The following is a 14,677-nucleotide window of genomic DNA, read 5'->3' as shown; positions in this document are numbered from 1 at the left end:
GCCTGACGAAGCTTCAACACGTGCTCATAACGAGCGCCAGTCCAGTGCTTAGGCCCCGCCTCCTTGCCATAGTCCCTTAAAGACACACACACACACACACACACACACACACACACATGCACGATACTGTTATGTTATGTGATTCTCTCTCTCCCTCTCTCACTCCCTATCTCCCACGCTATCTCTCACTGACACCCTCAAATCCAACAAATACTGTTATTATGGTGAAGCTACATCTTTCTCTCCACACACACACACACACACACACACACACACACACACACACACACACACACACACCTGGGAACTTCTTGGGGTCTCCACTCCACATAGTGGTAGAGATTCTGCACCTGGACCAGCCAGTCCTCCAGCAGGGCGCTGGTGTTGTCTGTGTTGTGGTCCGTCGCCACCCTGCGGAGAGAGAGCGTGAGGAAGAGGAGGGAGAGAGCGAGGGGGGGGGGAGAGAGGAGAGGGAGAGAGAGGGAGGGAGAGAGGAGAGAGAGAGAGAGGGAGGGAGAGAGGAGAGAGAGAGCGAGGGGGAGGAAGAGAGGAGAGAGAGAGAGAGAGAGAGAGAGGAAGAGAGGAGAGAAAGAGCGAGGGGGAGGAAGAGAGGAGAGAGAGAGAGTGAGAGGGAGAGAGGAGAGAGAGAGAGAGTGAGTGAGAGGAAGAGAGGAGAGGGAAAGAGAGAGAGGAAGAGAGGAGAGAGAGCGCGAGGGGGAGGAAGAGAGGAGAGAGAGAGGGAGAGAGAGGAGAGGGAGAGAGGAGAGAGAGCGAAGGGGAGGGAGAGAGGAGAGAGAGAGTGAGAGGGAGAGCGAGAGAGAGAGGAAGAGAGGAGAGAGAGCGAGGGGGAGGAAGAGAGGAGAGAGAGAGAGTGATAGGGAGAGAGGAGAGAGAGAGAGTGAGTGAGTGAGAGGAAGAGAGGACAGGGAGAGAGAGTGAGAGGGAGAGAGGAGAGAGAGAGTGAGTGAGAGGAAGAGAGGAGAGGGAGAGAGTGAGAGGGAGAGAGGAGAGAGAGAGAGTGAGTGAGAGGAAGATAGGAGAGGGAGTGAGAGGGAGAGAGGAGAGAGAGAGAGCGAGTGAGAGGAAGAGAGGAGAGGGAGAGAGAGTGAGAGGGAGAGAGGAGAGAGAGAGAGAGCGAGTGAGAGGAAGAGAGGAGAGAGAGAGTGAGTGAGAGGAAGAGGAGAGAGAGAGTGAGTGAGAGGAAGAGGAGAGAGAGCGAGTGAGAGGAAGAGAGGTGAGAGAGAGCGAGGAGGGGAAGGTTACAATTAAGATCCACCAACTGAATTGAAGGTCAACAGAAACAGAGCTAAATACCACAGGTAATCGATTAAGAACAAGTCACCGGAAATGGCAAGTAATCAAAGAGAATACAGAAAAAGTCTGAATTCTTCTGATTTGGTCCATCGATGACATAGTGCAGATTGACGGGGACAAGACAAACATGATGTGGTGGTGATAGTGAGACAGGCGATATTAAAAGTTGTCTGTGTCATCATAGCAGCTCTGCCAGTTTATATAGCTTAATACCATGTGATGGAGAGAGAAAGAGAGGCAAAGAGGGAGATAACTTAAGAACAGCCTTTTATTTCAAACTGTTTCAAATGACAGCCACATTTATCACAAAACAAACAAAGTGTGCACTAGAGACTATGTATAATGATTAATGCACGGAGAGTTATATTTATAATTGTATAATAACAGGCACAGGAAAAGACAGTAGAGGGAATTTGCATATCACACCATCATATTTACTTTACTTTCTTTTATTCTTTATTCCTTTGCTTTATCCGTGGCTTTACTAATGCTTGGAGGTAGGCAGGGGCAGTTCCATCGACTGCCTTGTATGCCAGTACCATCATCTTGAATCTGATGGGAGCTATTACAGGGAGCCAGTGGAGGTCTCGGAAGAGGGGGTTACATGTGAGAACTTTGGTAGGTTGAACACGAGGCGCGCTGCCGCATTCTGGATGCGCTGCAAGGGTTTAATCGCAGAGGCAGGGAGTCCAGCCAGGAGCGAGTTTACATGTTTTAACAAACCCCCGGTCAAACTCCTTAAGCAGACACACACACACACCCACACACACACACACACGCACACACACACACGCACACACACACACACACACACACACACACACACACACACACACACACACACACACACACACACACACAGAGACACACACACAAACACACACACACACACACACGCACACTCACAGGTGTAGGGACAAATTCAAGAAAGAATGTATTAGCAACTCAAATGAACTGATGAAATTAAACCAACCTCTCCAAATGTCAACTCACTACAAACAACCTCTGAAATAAGACCTTTAAAATAGAGTTAAGCAAAGTCTTAGACGAATGAAATATTTTATCAAAATGAAATGTCTTCTGTTGTTCTTTCCTCATATCAGAAATATAGAACGAGAATTTTTTTTTTATACATTACATAGACCTACACCCACACTGTCAGAACAACTTGTTGGGGGGGGGGGGGGGGGGGGGGGGGGACTTACTTCTTATAAGAAGGCCCGATTTCCAGAAAAACTTTTGTAATATTTTCTCACTCACCAGAGAGCAATCCGGTCCTTAGGGTAGTTTAGACGCTCAACTGTCCCCAGGACGAGAGGCAGTGAGTGTCCCGAGTTGCGGCAGACCAGCGCTATGAGAACCCGGGGAGCGAGAAGCGGGGACTCGGGGGACCACCGCTCCTCGGGGAAATATCCTCGGCTTAACCCCGAAAGAAAAATGGTCAGTAGTAGAGGCAAAAGTAAGTCGACCGGGTGCATGGCAGGAATCAGAGTTGTGACAAGGCACCGCTGCAGATATTACACTGTACACGGGATGTGGATGCTGGGACCACTTCCTTTATTTGTTATGCCGACTCCATAGACGACTTGCGCGTAGACGGCGATTTAAAGGGCTATGAGAGATTCAACCAGACCCCAGGGTCACGTAAATGTGAAAGGTTTAGTTTACATACTATGCTGCTGGCATATATCAAAGAATACTTGGTATTGGTTATTTACTATATAACAGAATACTTTATCACTTCGATAATTTGTCAGTGAATTTTCGGCGTAATTCAGTGCATTACTGTTGTCGACAATCCCTTTAAGAAAAAGCCACGCCCTCTTACACTACACTGCTGGAATCTGCTAGAAAAACAACTGGGACAGCCATGCATGGCGCATAGGCATGTGAGGATAAAAACTACTGCTATCAAGTAACATGAATCAAGTCAAGCCACGTTTCACGTTTTTTATACCCTCAGGCCTTCCGGTGGGGTATTGGGTGGAAAAAATGATATTGTGAAACCCATATCAGTACTCCGTTCCAAAGGACTCTGCATGGTGCCGTCCTTGAGGCGGATGACATCCATTATAGAGGTTAACCGCTACACAGCTGGACGCACATGCAAGGGCTTAAGCGTTTACATGTGTTTGAATAGCTCATTTGTCATTTTTTACTTCAGTTTTATGGATAGAGTGCTATAAAACCCTGGGCAATGGGTACTGAATCGATGTTTACTTGAATCGGAGGTATAGAGGACTCTGGTAAAATAATAATAGATGAATAATAAAATAATGAATAAAATGTTTACTTGAATCGGGGGTATAGAGGACTATGGTAAAAAATAATAGATGAATAATAAAAGAATGAATAAAATAACGGGGGAGTGAGTGAGTGATTTAATAATAGGGTTAAACTGTTGATTTGCTTAATTAATACGGCACTTCTTTAATGGACACTGATAATCAACACATATGCTTATTTATTCCTAAATATTAACAGATTTTAAGCTTGTTACTCAAAGTTTCTTCCTAAATGGTTGCTGTTGTTTTGGTCATTTGGAAACCTGAATTACACAATTCTGGCAAACGCTCAGATAGTTGGCATCTGCTAATGCTCTAAGCGGGCAGCAAATGTTACGTTGAGAAAGAGTTGTTCTCTGTTGATAAAGAGAGGGAAGGACACTGCTTCAGGACCAGATGGAAACCACCGACACAGGAGGAATCCTTTGAGTTGAAACAGGTCTTTGTGTTCCAATGTGGAGCCCATATTTCGCTATAATCCATGCCAGCCGGTCTGACTGCGGGCCAGGCCTTCATATTGGTTTGTCTTTGACTATGCCCCAAATGTGCATGAGTTTTAACATGTCCCAATTCTGTGGTGACTCATGTTTTTGTTTATTGAATTTAATGCCACAGTTTGTGTTAAACATGCAGACTTTGCCATGAAATTACCAGAATATGTCCATAGAGTTTGTTATAAGCCTAAATGATAAGGAAGAACATTTCATTGAGTACCTTCGACAAAAGTCAGGCTGCTATATTCACGCATAAGATGTTTGAGCTGAATTGGGAAATGTATTGCAACTGCAATCTTCTGACTTGGTACTGCATTCTGTTGTACAGAATACAACAGTTGTAGCAGTGAGTTGGATAGTATGATGGATGCGTTGTGTCATTTTCCCTTTGTTAGTCTAGAAAATGACAACAGGAAGGAGTGTCTGCAACCTCAGCCTACACATGTCCCTCAAAGCGAGGAGAAGGAGAAAAAACGTACTGTGTACATGGAGACAGGAGTGTGTGCTGTTGCAGCAGACTCAGGGGGCTGTGTGTGTGTGTGTGTGGCCTGTGCGATGCCTGAAGACATCTGCTTCAGCAGACCGTCACAATCCTCAGCTCCTGTCAACCCATGTGCACACAAAACAAAGTCATACAAGATGCAAGGTATACTCTTTCCCCTGTAGACGAAGCAAGGGCGAGCTGTGGTCTACGAGGCATCATTACGTGTCAGCTGCAGCAATGGGCTTGCATTACAACAAACTTGCATTACAACAAATTTGCCCAGAGCAACAACTTGACACAAGGGAACAAGACATGTGAGTGCTGCCGGACACATGCAAAACTAAATCCCTCCCATACATACTCCCTCTTTATCATAAACACAGACACACATTAAATGTGGTATTTCCCCTTTGTTAAGGAAAGAAAATAAAAATGCATGTATGTGTATTGCAATGAAGCAACTACAATACATCTGGTCTGAAATCACGACTAATCTTAAGTCGTTAAATGCCAATTCGTTAAAATATTTTGCTGTAAATATTCTCCCCTGCTTTTAATATTGTCTTTCATTTGATATCATTACAATACTGGAACAATCTCCACATTTCCAAGGCCTCATGCACAAGAAAGGACTGGGCTTGGTTCTCTATTTAAACACAGGTTGATGCTGCTATCTTCATGCTATCGTCTTCTGTGTTACAGACGCTCCCTGCCCTCAGTGATGTCACAGTATCGTTGTGGTGACAGAGCCTCATAGCAGCCAGCCCGGCTATTGAGATAGAAGATGGGATCGGTGGAGAGCCCAGGATCGAATCCTTCCTGTCGGAGTCTCATCTTCAGAATCTTGAAGGTGCCTGAGGACAGATAAAGCACAAAAAATAATATAATTTAATAATTAGTGCTGTCAGTTTAACGCGTTATTAACGGCGTTAACGCAAACCAATTTTAACGGCGTTAATTTTTTTATCGCGCGATTAACGCTCTTTTGGTTTGGCACACATTGTCGTTTTTTCACCTGCTGTCTAGCAACAACTAGTCACTTAAGAAAAACTCCAAAACCATACCGGATCTAGCTACACCGGAAACAAAACAACAAGCACGCCGCACAAAAACTCCTTAAAAGTGTGTGTGTGTTTGTGTGTCACTCTGTTTGAGCCTGGTACTAGAGTTCAATGTTGTCATTAGCTGTTACCTCTTTCCGACCAATCGCAGTTCAAGGACCACCTGGGCTGTACCACTTCGGAAGGGGCCGCTCAGTTACTCCCCTCTAGACAAAATCGACTTGGTTGCGACGTTGACAGTTTTTGAGTGTTACGGCTGTTGAGTGAGTGAGAGGTTGTGGGCGCACAGCTCAGGCTGTCGGACGGCGCTGCAAGAAACTTTTATAAACGCAATATTGTTATCCCGCAGTAATCAGCCCCATAGCCCCGAAACGTTAACGGCCCACCCCAGCTCTCCCGATTACCACTCCGCCGCCGTGTGTGTGTGTAGGTGTTATTCGATAGCCTGGTAATGTGTATAGGCCTTCGTACGGTAGGAATATTCATGCTGGTTTAAATAATAAATGTTATAGTATTTCCCACCTTTAATGAGCAAGAGTTTTGTTCGAAAGTTCAGTGATTGAAACAAATAAAAGCCTGGGCTATTGAAGTTTTACGGTAGGCCTACCACTGTCATGCACCTCCCTGATGTCAAGTGGACCGGGTTGAATTCACTGCGGGTCTCTTCTTATATCCATCTTACCAAATATATTTTATTACTGTCCTTCTCAACACTCTGATCTCATTAAAAAGCTAGCAGCACGAAATCAAGGGATATTTAGTATATAAAGAAATGTGCAATTAATCGCGATTAATCGCGAGTTAACTATGACATTGATGCGATTAATCGCGATTAAATATTTTAATCGCTTGACAGCACTAATAATAATATATCATATAATTGGCACGTGTGTGTAGCTGTGTGAGACCAGCCAGATCTTCATATCAGAGTTCATTTTCTGTTTCTCTGCTGATCGGTCTGGCCTTGAGCCTTTCCAGAAAACAAAATGATAGGACCAATAGCTGCTAAGGGGAGGGAGTTTCATTTCAGGACGAACAAGTCTTGACAGTCTGCCGAATTATGAACATAATGGTTGCGCCCAAGGACTGTAAAATTAAAACGGTTTATATTCCAAATTAACTAAGTAACAATGTTAAAAGATGATACAAAATATTTGGACAACAGAAGGCTTTTCCATATTTGGAAATCAATAGTGCCCGGTAAAGGCCAGACTGATGTTCAACTGCGTGAGTTTGTGTGTGCAGGTGTGTGTTCTCATGCGTATGCGTATGTGTATGTGTATGTGTATGTGTGTGTGTGTGTGTGTGTGTGTGTGTGTGTGTGTGTGTGTGTGTGTGTGTGTGTGTTTGCATGAGTGTAGTAGTGCATGTGTATATATGTATGTATATGCGTGTCTGTGTGTGTGTGCGCATGCATGCGTATGCATGTTTGTGCGTGTGTGTGCGTGCATACACAGGCATGTGTGTATGTGTGTTTGTGCATGTGTGTGCGTGCGTGCCTGCGCGTGTGTTTTCCAGTCAGACCTGTGGTGTCTAGGGTTGACGTGAGCCGGATGAATACGGGCAGAGCGTACGAGGGCAGGGCTTTCTCCGCGGCACGCAGGAAGTTCCCCACATCCACCTGTCTGTCTGCGTCTGCTATGGCGGCCATGCCGGCTTTGCCCTCCACACCTTACCACAGGACGGAAGGACGGACAGACGGACGGACGGACGGACGGACGGACGGACAGACAGATGGACAGACGGACGGACGGACGGGACAAACAGAGATGAGGATAGATAGAAAGTCATTATTTTTCTGAAAGAGAAACAAGGGCGCAGATTTAAACACAGTACATAGACAGAGGACACAAGACATCACCACCGACAGTAAGAGCCGGAATACATGCTGACATTTGCTGACTTTCAACGTACAAGATCCAGGGCTTCCTGGATCCATTTTTCTGAGCGTCCTGTTACTTAAAAGTATAACAGTATTCAAGGCTTATGTGTTATTCTATGATGTTGGTATCTTATTTTTTTTATGTAAATGCTACCCCGACCATTTAGCGAGGTAGGAAAGTTGATATTCACTTTAGAAAGTGTTCTGGGCTGAGTGATAGGGAGTGTGATTATTGAGCATGAGGACATCTAGAGATGGAACGGGAAATTGTCACTCTATATTCATCCTCGTTGACTGGTTAAACCTGCACTATGCAATCTTATTTTACTGCAGCCAGCACTTTAGTAACTACTGAGTGTGTGTGTGTGTGTGTGTGTGTGTGTGTTTGTCTGTGCATATGCCTGCTTCACATTGCACCAACAATTTTCTTTCTAAAAGCGATTCAACTCATGGCTCAATGATGCAATTCTGTCCTTCTGCTGAGAAAAAAAGAGGTCAATCTAAACTTCCATTAAAGTTATAACTGAAAAAGAATAAAACATGATATCACTGTTGCCTGTTTCTCACTCTCTACCAGAACCTCTGATCCCTCCTGTCTGTAGAGGAGGATCAGAGGTCGGAGGTCGTACCTGGCACGGCCACGCCGTAGACGGCCACGCCCACCTGGCCCAGCAGGCCGCTGAGGACGCCCTCCAGCTCGGTGGCGGAGACGTTCTCCCCCCGCCAGCGGAACGTGTCGCCGCCGCGGTCCGTGAAGTACATGTAGCCCAGCTCGTCCATCACCAGCATGTCTCCTGGTGAGCGGGATGTGAGAGATGCGGTTGTCATGGTGACGATTACATTTTCTTTTCTTGTGGGAAAGTGGGAAATCTCCCAGCCTTCTTGCTGCATTACACCGAGGAACACCCCCTTTTGGTCGGATTCTGAGAGTCCACAGAGCTGACCATACGACTCAACAACAAAAATGTCTGCGTCAATATTGAGATGTATGTTCTTTGTAGTTGTACCACGTTGTGCATTTTAATGTCAATTTTAAATACTCTTACACACTTGATTACATTGCTGCTTTAATGCGGTCAACTATTTATGCATTGGACGGTCTTGCAATACAATTTAAAGTTGTGTTTGTTTCGAGCTGGTTTGCTAAAGAGGGTAATGTAGCTAACGATAACACGATAACACAGCCAATGCGGGGACGCTATAAGTGCTACAAGCCGGGAAATTCCGTCACAAGAGCCAATCGTGCGGGGTGGTGTACGAGGCATCTGGAACGCACCGTTATGCATTACGCTCCTGTCCCCGTGTACACATGTTTGGTGCCTCTGAGGAAAACGAGAGTAAAGCGTGCGTGTCGGACCTGAGACGTAGGCAGAGTCTCCCTCGGTGAAGACGCTGTGAGTGATCTTGTGAGCTGTAGACTCCGGGTCTACGTAGCCGTCGAATCGCCGGAGGGGGTCAGTCTGGTCGATCCGACCCACCAGCAACCCCGGCTCACCTGGAGGCACACAGACGGTTGAAATAAGATGGAGATGCAAATGCAAAAACAACCCAGGACAGACACAATCAAAACATTCATGAAGTGGCCATTTTGCAAAAAAAAATATATTATTAGAAACTAGGCTTTACAAAATATTTACCTTTCAGTTTGTGTGTTTGTGTACATGGGTGCACGTGTGTGTGTTTGTTTATGTGTTTACATGCTGTGGCAACCCGACCCCAACCCCCCGGGTTGGACGGCCCAGGGGAGAGGTTGTAGAGGGCGTGTACCGCCCATACCCAGCAGGTGGAGCCAGAGCACGCCCCTTCCACCCCAATAATCGGCGAAACAGGGAACACCTGCGGCGGGGAACGAGGAGGGAGAGGTAATCCTTAAAAGACATTGTCACCTGTCCCAAACAGAGTTCGAGCCGGGTGAAAGCGGAGTAAACCCAGAGCTACGGACGCACGAGGATCCGGAAGCTAAACCAAGACGGCCCGACAGGCTCCCAGCGGAACGCACCCCATCCAAGGACCAGCCGCCGTGCACCGGATCGTTTTCCCCCGTTGGGCCCTGTTCAACGGGAACCACTTGATTTTCCCTGAATAAATGCTCTCCCGGGCTGTAAACCAGTCGTGACGTGTGGTGTTTCCCATTCGACCGAGACATTCCTGGGCCCGGGTTGCCACAATGCGTGCACGTGTGTGTGTGTGTGTGTGTGTGTACCTGTGTGCGTGCGTGTGAGTGTACGTGTGTGTAAATATATATGTGTGTGCGTGTGCACATGTGTGTGTGCGTGTGTATGTGTGTGTACGTGTGTGGGTGCGTGCCTACGTGCGTGCGTGTGTACGTGCGTGCCCTACCAGGAGTACACCGTACACAGAGCCCCTGTGCGTTCCTGATCAGCTCCATGCTGTCCTCTTGCACCCTCACCAGCCGGATGGGGTAGAAGTCGGGCAGAATGCGACTGCTAAAACCACAGGCCCCCACCTGGTCACGGTCAGTATTACACCCATTAACGCTACTCCTTTTCTTTGATTCATCTATCTATCAGAAACGTTTACATGCCTGCTTTTTTTACATCCATCCACCATTGAGAAGACCATCCCGCCTCCTTTTCTCCCGCCACCCACAAAAACAAATAACAAAAAAACACACCTTTCCGTCAATGTTGATGAGACTACAGTTGCACTCGGTGGCGCCGTAGAACTCCCCAACCCGGCGGATCCGGAACCTCTTGACAAACTTCTCCCACACAGAGGGGCGGAGTCCGTTGCCGATGGCGACGCGCACCTGGTGCTTCGCCTCCGAGGGGCGGACCTCTTGCGCAAGCAGGTAGCGGCAGATCTCACCGATGTATTGTATCGCCTGAGCGCGCACACACACACAGACACACACACACACCAATAACGTAAACAATGGTCAGACTAGGAGGTGGTCATTCACGAGGGGTAATCACAGCCCACGCATCATCTATTCCTTGAGGTCCAATAGGTAAAAATGTTCAGCATGCAATATAAGGCCTGTACACCAAGTTTCAGTATCTTATATCCATCAAGGTCGGCGGGGCTCATCATTCAACTTTGGCCGCGAATTATAGTGCCCCCTATGGGATAATTGGCCCAAAACATTTTGGAGACCTGCTTACCGAGAATACAAATTCCGTCTACATATTTGAAAACTTTTGTGCAATTGGGGCCTGAGCTATTAGCATTACCAATCCGGAATAATAATAATGCCCAAATTCACAATAGCAATAGGTGTCCACAGATACACTGTGAATGCATAATCAAACCACATTAGGATAAAGTGGAGGGATCAATGCAGGCCTGTTTTTACTCACAGTGCATTTATATGTGACACAGTCGTCCCAGAAACTCCTGGCAGAGAACTTTCTCTTGATGACAACAGTCAGCCCGAATAACAAACACTGTCCGACTCCCATGATGCTACCTGAAAACACACACACACGCACCCACACACACGCGCACAAACACACACAGAAAACAACACACATGCTTTTGACGCCTTTAGACACAAAGTTATAGCATATTTGAGGCAAGACAAGACAGAGGACTGCTTGGTTGAGATAGGACGGGAGAGAGCTTCATGCCTACCTGCAGAGTGGTATAGGGGGAGGCAGTTGTAGATGACGTCATCACCTCTCAGGCCAAAGGAGTGGAAACCAAAAGCAGCAATACGGTAATATCTGACAAACAGAAACGTCTCTCTATCGTTGGCTCACAGACAAGGAAGTAATCAATGATACTAGTGATTGTTAATGATCAGCTCACCGACTATGCACCACTATGGCCGCCTTCGGCATCCCTGTGGTGCCTGAGGTGTAGATCACAAACAACCTGTCTGTGCGGACAGAGGCAGGAGGAGATTGGGAAACACAAACCAAGATGAGCCGCCGCGCATTGGTGAGTAATACTCCATAGTTGGCATGCAGTCTCTATTTTGAACCCCCTTCCTAGTTCGCCCTTTGGGGGAGGGCGGGGGGGATTGAACAAGCATGGGCATGAAGAATGTCACTTCAGGAATGCAGACGGTGATCAATCAAACAGACACGCACATGATGGTAAAAACAATCGAAAGAGAGGAAAAACATCAACAATAAAAAGTCTTGGGAAACTTGTGAAAGACATGTGTACGTTCGATGTACGTCTATGTCGAGTGTTTTACAACAGCTTGATTTGAAACAGACACACATTCAAACATTGTCATATAAATGAGGGGTCTATCAGGTTACCCCCCGCATGTAGAGACATGTCTTTTGGTAAAGACATTTTGTAATATGTAACAGAGGAAAAACAAACAAGCTGACTTGGCTGACAGCTTGGTATGCTATGCATGCATGTGCACGTGTGTGTGTCCCACCATTGAAGCCCTTGCAGAGTGTGTATGGGGGTGAAGCTGTAGGGGAGCAGGCCAGCATGGGATCCAGGTGACCGGCCCCTAAACTGGACCTGGCCTGCTGGTGCTCCTGCAGCCCTGTGCAGAAAAGCCCCATGGAGGGCTCCAAGGAAGCTTTCACCTCCAACACCGCTGGGGGGGGGGGACATAGATCACCAATTAAATGTCTGCAACCACGCAAGATACACCTGGATAGTACCACGATGTAATCGCTATATACTCCCAGTAATGACACGGTACTGGGGTTCCATCCTAAATGTCCACCACCTACTCACAGGGTTCCTTGAGTAAGATGCCCTTACCTCTATACCTGCTCCTCCATGACATGCATCTGACACAAAGCCCTACACTCCTGCTCGAGGATAGCAGGATATTCCAGTGCCCCCAAACCACATCCTCTACCCTTACCTCGCGTGAGCTCTGCCCCGTACACCATGGCCCGTGGCCGGGCCACGCTCACACAGTGCAGCAGCGAGGACAGCCGCAGGCTGTGGTTGATGAGGGCGGCCTCCACGCCGACCATGGCCAGACCCAGCCAGAGAGAGACCAGCATCGGGCAGCTGCCCAGGTACAAGGCCACAACGTCCCCCTCTACCCAGCCCTGCTGCAAGGCCCAGTGGGCCACGGCATGACTCCTCTCCTGCAGATCCTTGAAGCTCCACACCTTTGGATGACAGGGAATTCCACCTATTGGACGGTATTCCGACAGGACGCCACCGGTCTGGGTGATCATCCCGTGTCACTGTGTCTCCTGGCTTCACTAAAACATCTGTTACCAATGTATTTTCACAATCACCCTGTTGGTCCATGGAAACAAATCCTGTGGGTGACGGAGGGGATGAGTCCGACAACAACTTTTGAAACATAAGAAGTAAGTAGTCTAAGTGAAAATATCCTGCTCAGCGGTCTGAACCGATTGTTACAGTGGATCCTTTTATATACTTTGGTGTTATTATTGTCACCTCCAGAAAATAATTATGAGATCTGCGCCCTTGGTTGTGCCGGTTCTGCTTCTTCACTGCTACGTTATCCGCGAACTATCTCGCCATGGTTAGCGGCAGGCGGGCTCACGCTTAACGCTCTTCAGCAGAATCGGCGCAACTCTGTCATTTTCACAAACGATATTGGCAACGGATGTTTCAGTGAAGCCAGGGGAAGACGGTTGCCATGGTTTGATCCCCCAGAGCGGTATTGTCCATTAAGAGTTCCCGCCTCACTCGCATTGGGTTTGACGGTCATTCAAACACATGAAGGTCGTATTAGGTTTAACACCGATCTGTGTGTAAACTCTGTGTATGCACGCATGGTGATATGGTGTCTCAGTGTCGCTGGGTGACCCCTGACCTCTCCTGTGGCTTCGTCGATCAGGGCAGGCTTGTGTGGCTGCAGCTCCACCACTGCTGAGAAGAGAGAGGGGATAGAGCTGTGGTTGCATCGGTGCCGGAGCAGGGAGGACTTCACCCGCAGAATGGCAGCGAGGCACCTTCAGGTGATCCCGGGACGGAGCAAAGGATGTTGGGTACAGAGGCTCAGGGAAACTAAATGCATGAGTTGACTTACTATAACTGCTACTATATTTACAGAAACACATGAGGAGTAACGGGGGTTATAAAAATAAAGTGGTGCGAATAATGGTGAATATTTGCGACAAAAAAAAAAAGGCAAATTAAGAAATAAAGACGCATGCTGGTCAACAAAATACATGAAATAGCGTCAAATAGGTAAACGATAGAATATACAAATAAATGACAGGGTTCAAGTAGGTGCTGCAGAACATTAAACTGGGTTTCTGCCTGGTCGAATTTTGGACGAATCGACACAAACACATGTTCGTTCACTACACTCACATGAGATCTCTCTTGATGGTCCGGCAAGCGACATAGAGGAACCGGCCGGGCCGGCCCCAGGCAGTGTGAAGAGCCAGCCCAGACAGCAGCCCCCATGCCCAGGGAAGCCAACAAAGCCATGTGACCCCCAAGGAACACACGCACACTAACAGACAGCTCAGCAGCCGTTTAGCCATCTGAAGCAAGAAATTGAAGATACAAATATAAATAGGTCTAAGTAAAAGAAAAAATATATATATTTCATATTACTGATACTATTAATGCTACTACACCAAAGGCCTACTGCAACTAATTGTTCCACCGGTAAATATATAACTACCACTAGAGTTTGCCACATTAGGTTTTGTCTACAATATAAGAGGGAAATGAAAGAGACTCCTGTAAGGACACCTTACAGTAATCCTCTTCTTTTGTACGACAGGCCTATCCATCGAAACACGAAGGCTGTCTAATAAAAGATGAACAAAGCAATACACAAGCTTAGTATGAAACTTACCGGTTCCAGTCAAGCACTTTGTGTTGCACAGAGCCAATAGGAATTCCTCTGTTAGAGTAAGTTGATCGAGTGCAGGTCCAGGCATAATGCTGGCGGAGGGGAGGTTGTCAGAGCCAAATAGCACATTTTATCCCTGAGAGAGGGAGGTGTGTCAATAAACAAGAGACAGTTACCACTTGCCTGTAACAATTAATTAGCTATTTCTATTAATATCTTTACATAATACATAGCATTTATATTTCTGTAGTTACTATTTTTGAATTTGGTTTAAATATAAACATTATAACATAAGGCCGATGTGAAACCAGGAGGCATATTATAGACCGAACACATTGAATTGGATCGTTCAAACATTAGAAAACTTAATTCCATGGAAGTCAAAGTGTGCAAAAGGTGAAAATATTCTTTATTTCACTCA

The 14,677-nt window shown here is 46.7% G+C and overlaps 2 protein-coding genes across 3 annotated transcripts in view; both read right to left on the bottom strand.

Annotated features, from left to right (window-relative positions):
- The window catches only part of LOC307071719 (procollagen galactosyltransferase 1-like), a gene marked incomplete at both ends in the record, with an annotated part of 11,017 nt that extends 8,225 nt beyond the window's left edge, over positions 1 to 2,792 (bottom strand). Inside the window, 3 exon segments of the mRNA XM_079730783.1 lie at positions 1 to 75; positions 301 to 411; positions 2,575 to 2,792. The exon segment at positions 1 to 75 is cut by the window's left edge and continues 43 nt beyond it. Of these exon segments, the coding sequence (XP_079586909.1) occupies positions 1 to 75; positions 301 to 411; positions 2,575 to 2,792 (404 nt within the window).
- Positions 2,793 to 3,760: 968 nt separating this feature from the next.
- Positions 3,761 to 14,362, bottom strand: LOC307092175 (long-chain fatty acid transport protein 1-like). Of its 2 annotated transcripts, none has more exons than XM_079759081.1 (14): positions 14,260 to 14,362; positions 13,764 to 13,939; positions 13,261 to 13,399; positions 12,325 to 12,580; positions 11,881 to 12,048; positions 11,292 to 11,361; positions 11,115 to 11,206; positions 10,841 to 10,950; positions 10,156 to 10,365; positions 9,861 to 9,987; positions 8,878 to 9,015; positions 8,150 to 8,314; positions 7,163 to 7,309; positions 3,761 to 5,431 (listed from the first exon to the last, which is right to left on the bottom strand). In XM_079759081.1, exons 2-14 carry the CDS (start codon positions 13,937 to 13,939, stop codon positions 5,274 to 5,276), a joined length of 1,956 nt encoding a protein of 651 aa, XP_079615207.1. In that variant the 5' UTR covers positions 14,260 to 14,362; the 3' UTR covers positions 3,761 to 5,273. The 2 variants fall into 2 exon arrangements, with proteins under 2 accessions (XP_079615207.1, XP_079615208.1); XM_079759082.1 differs by having other exon boundaries at positions 11,292 to 11,357.
- Positions 14,363 to 14,677: the final 315 nt, after the last annotated feature.

This window comes from Pollachius pollachius (assembly GCF_949987615.1).
Source record: "Pollachius pollachius genome assembly, chromosome: 2".
Classification (NCBI taxonomy): Eukaryota; Metazoa; Chordata; class Actinopteri; order Gadiformes; family Gadidae; genus Pollachius; species Pollachius pollachius.
This window is presented reverse-complemented; position numbering and strand designations above follow the sequence as displayed.

Coding starts and splice junctions, on each gene's coding strand:
- LOC307092175 (XM_079759081.1), bottom strand. CDS start 13,939: ATGGCTAAACGGCTGCTGAGCTGTCTGTTAGTGTGCGTGTGTTCCTTG. Junction 11,207..11,291: donor GCCATAGTGGTGCATAGTCG/GTGAGCTGATCA, acceptor TCTGTTTGTCAG/ATATTACCGTATTGCTGCTT. Junction 9,016..9,860: donor CTGTGTACGGTGTACTCCTG/GTAGGGCACGCA, acceptor GTGTGCCTCCAG/GTGAGCCGGGGTTGCTGGTG.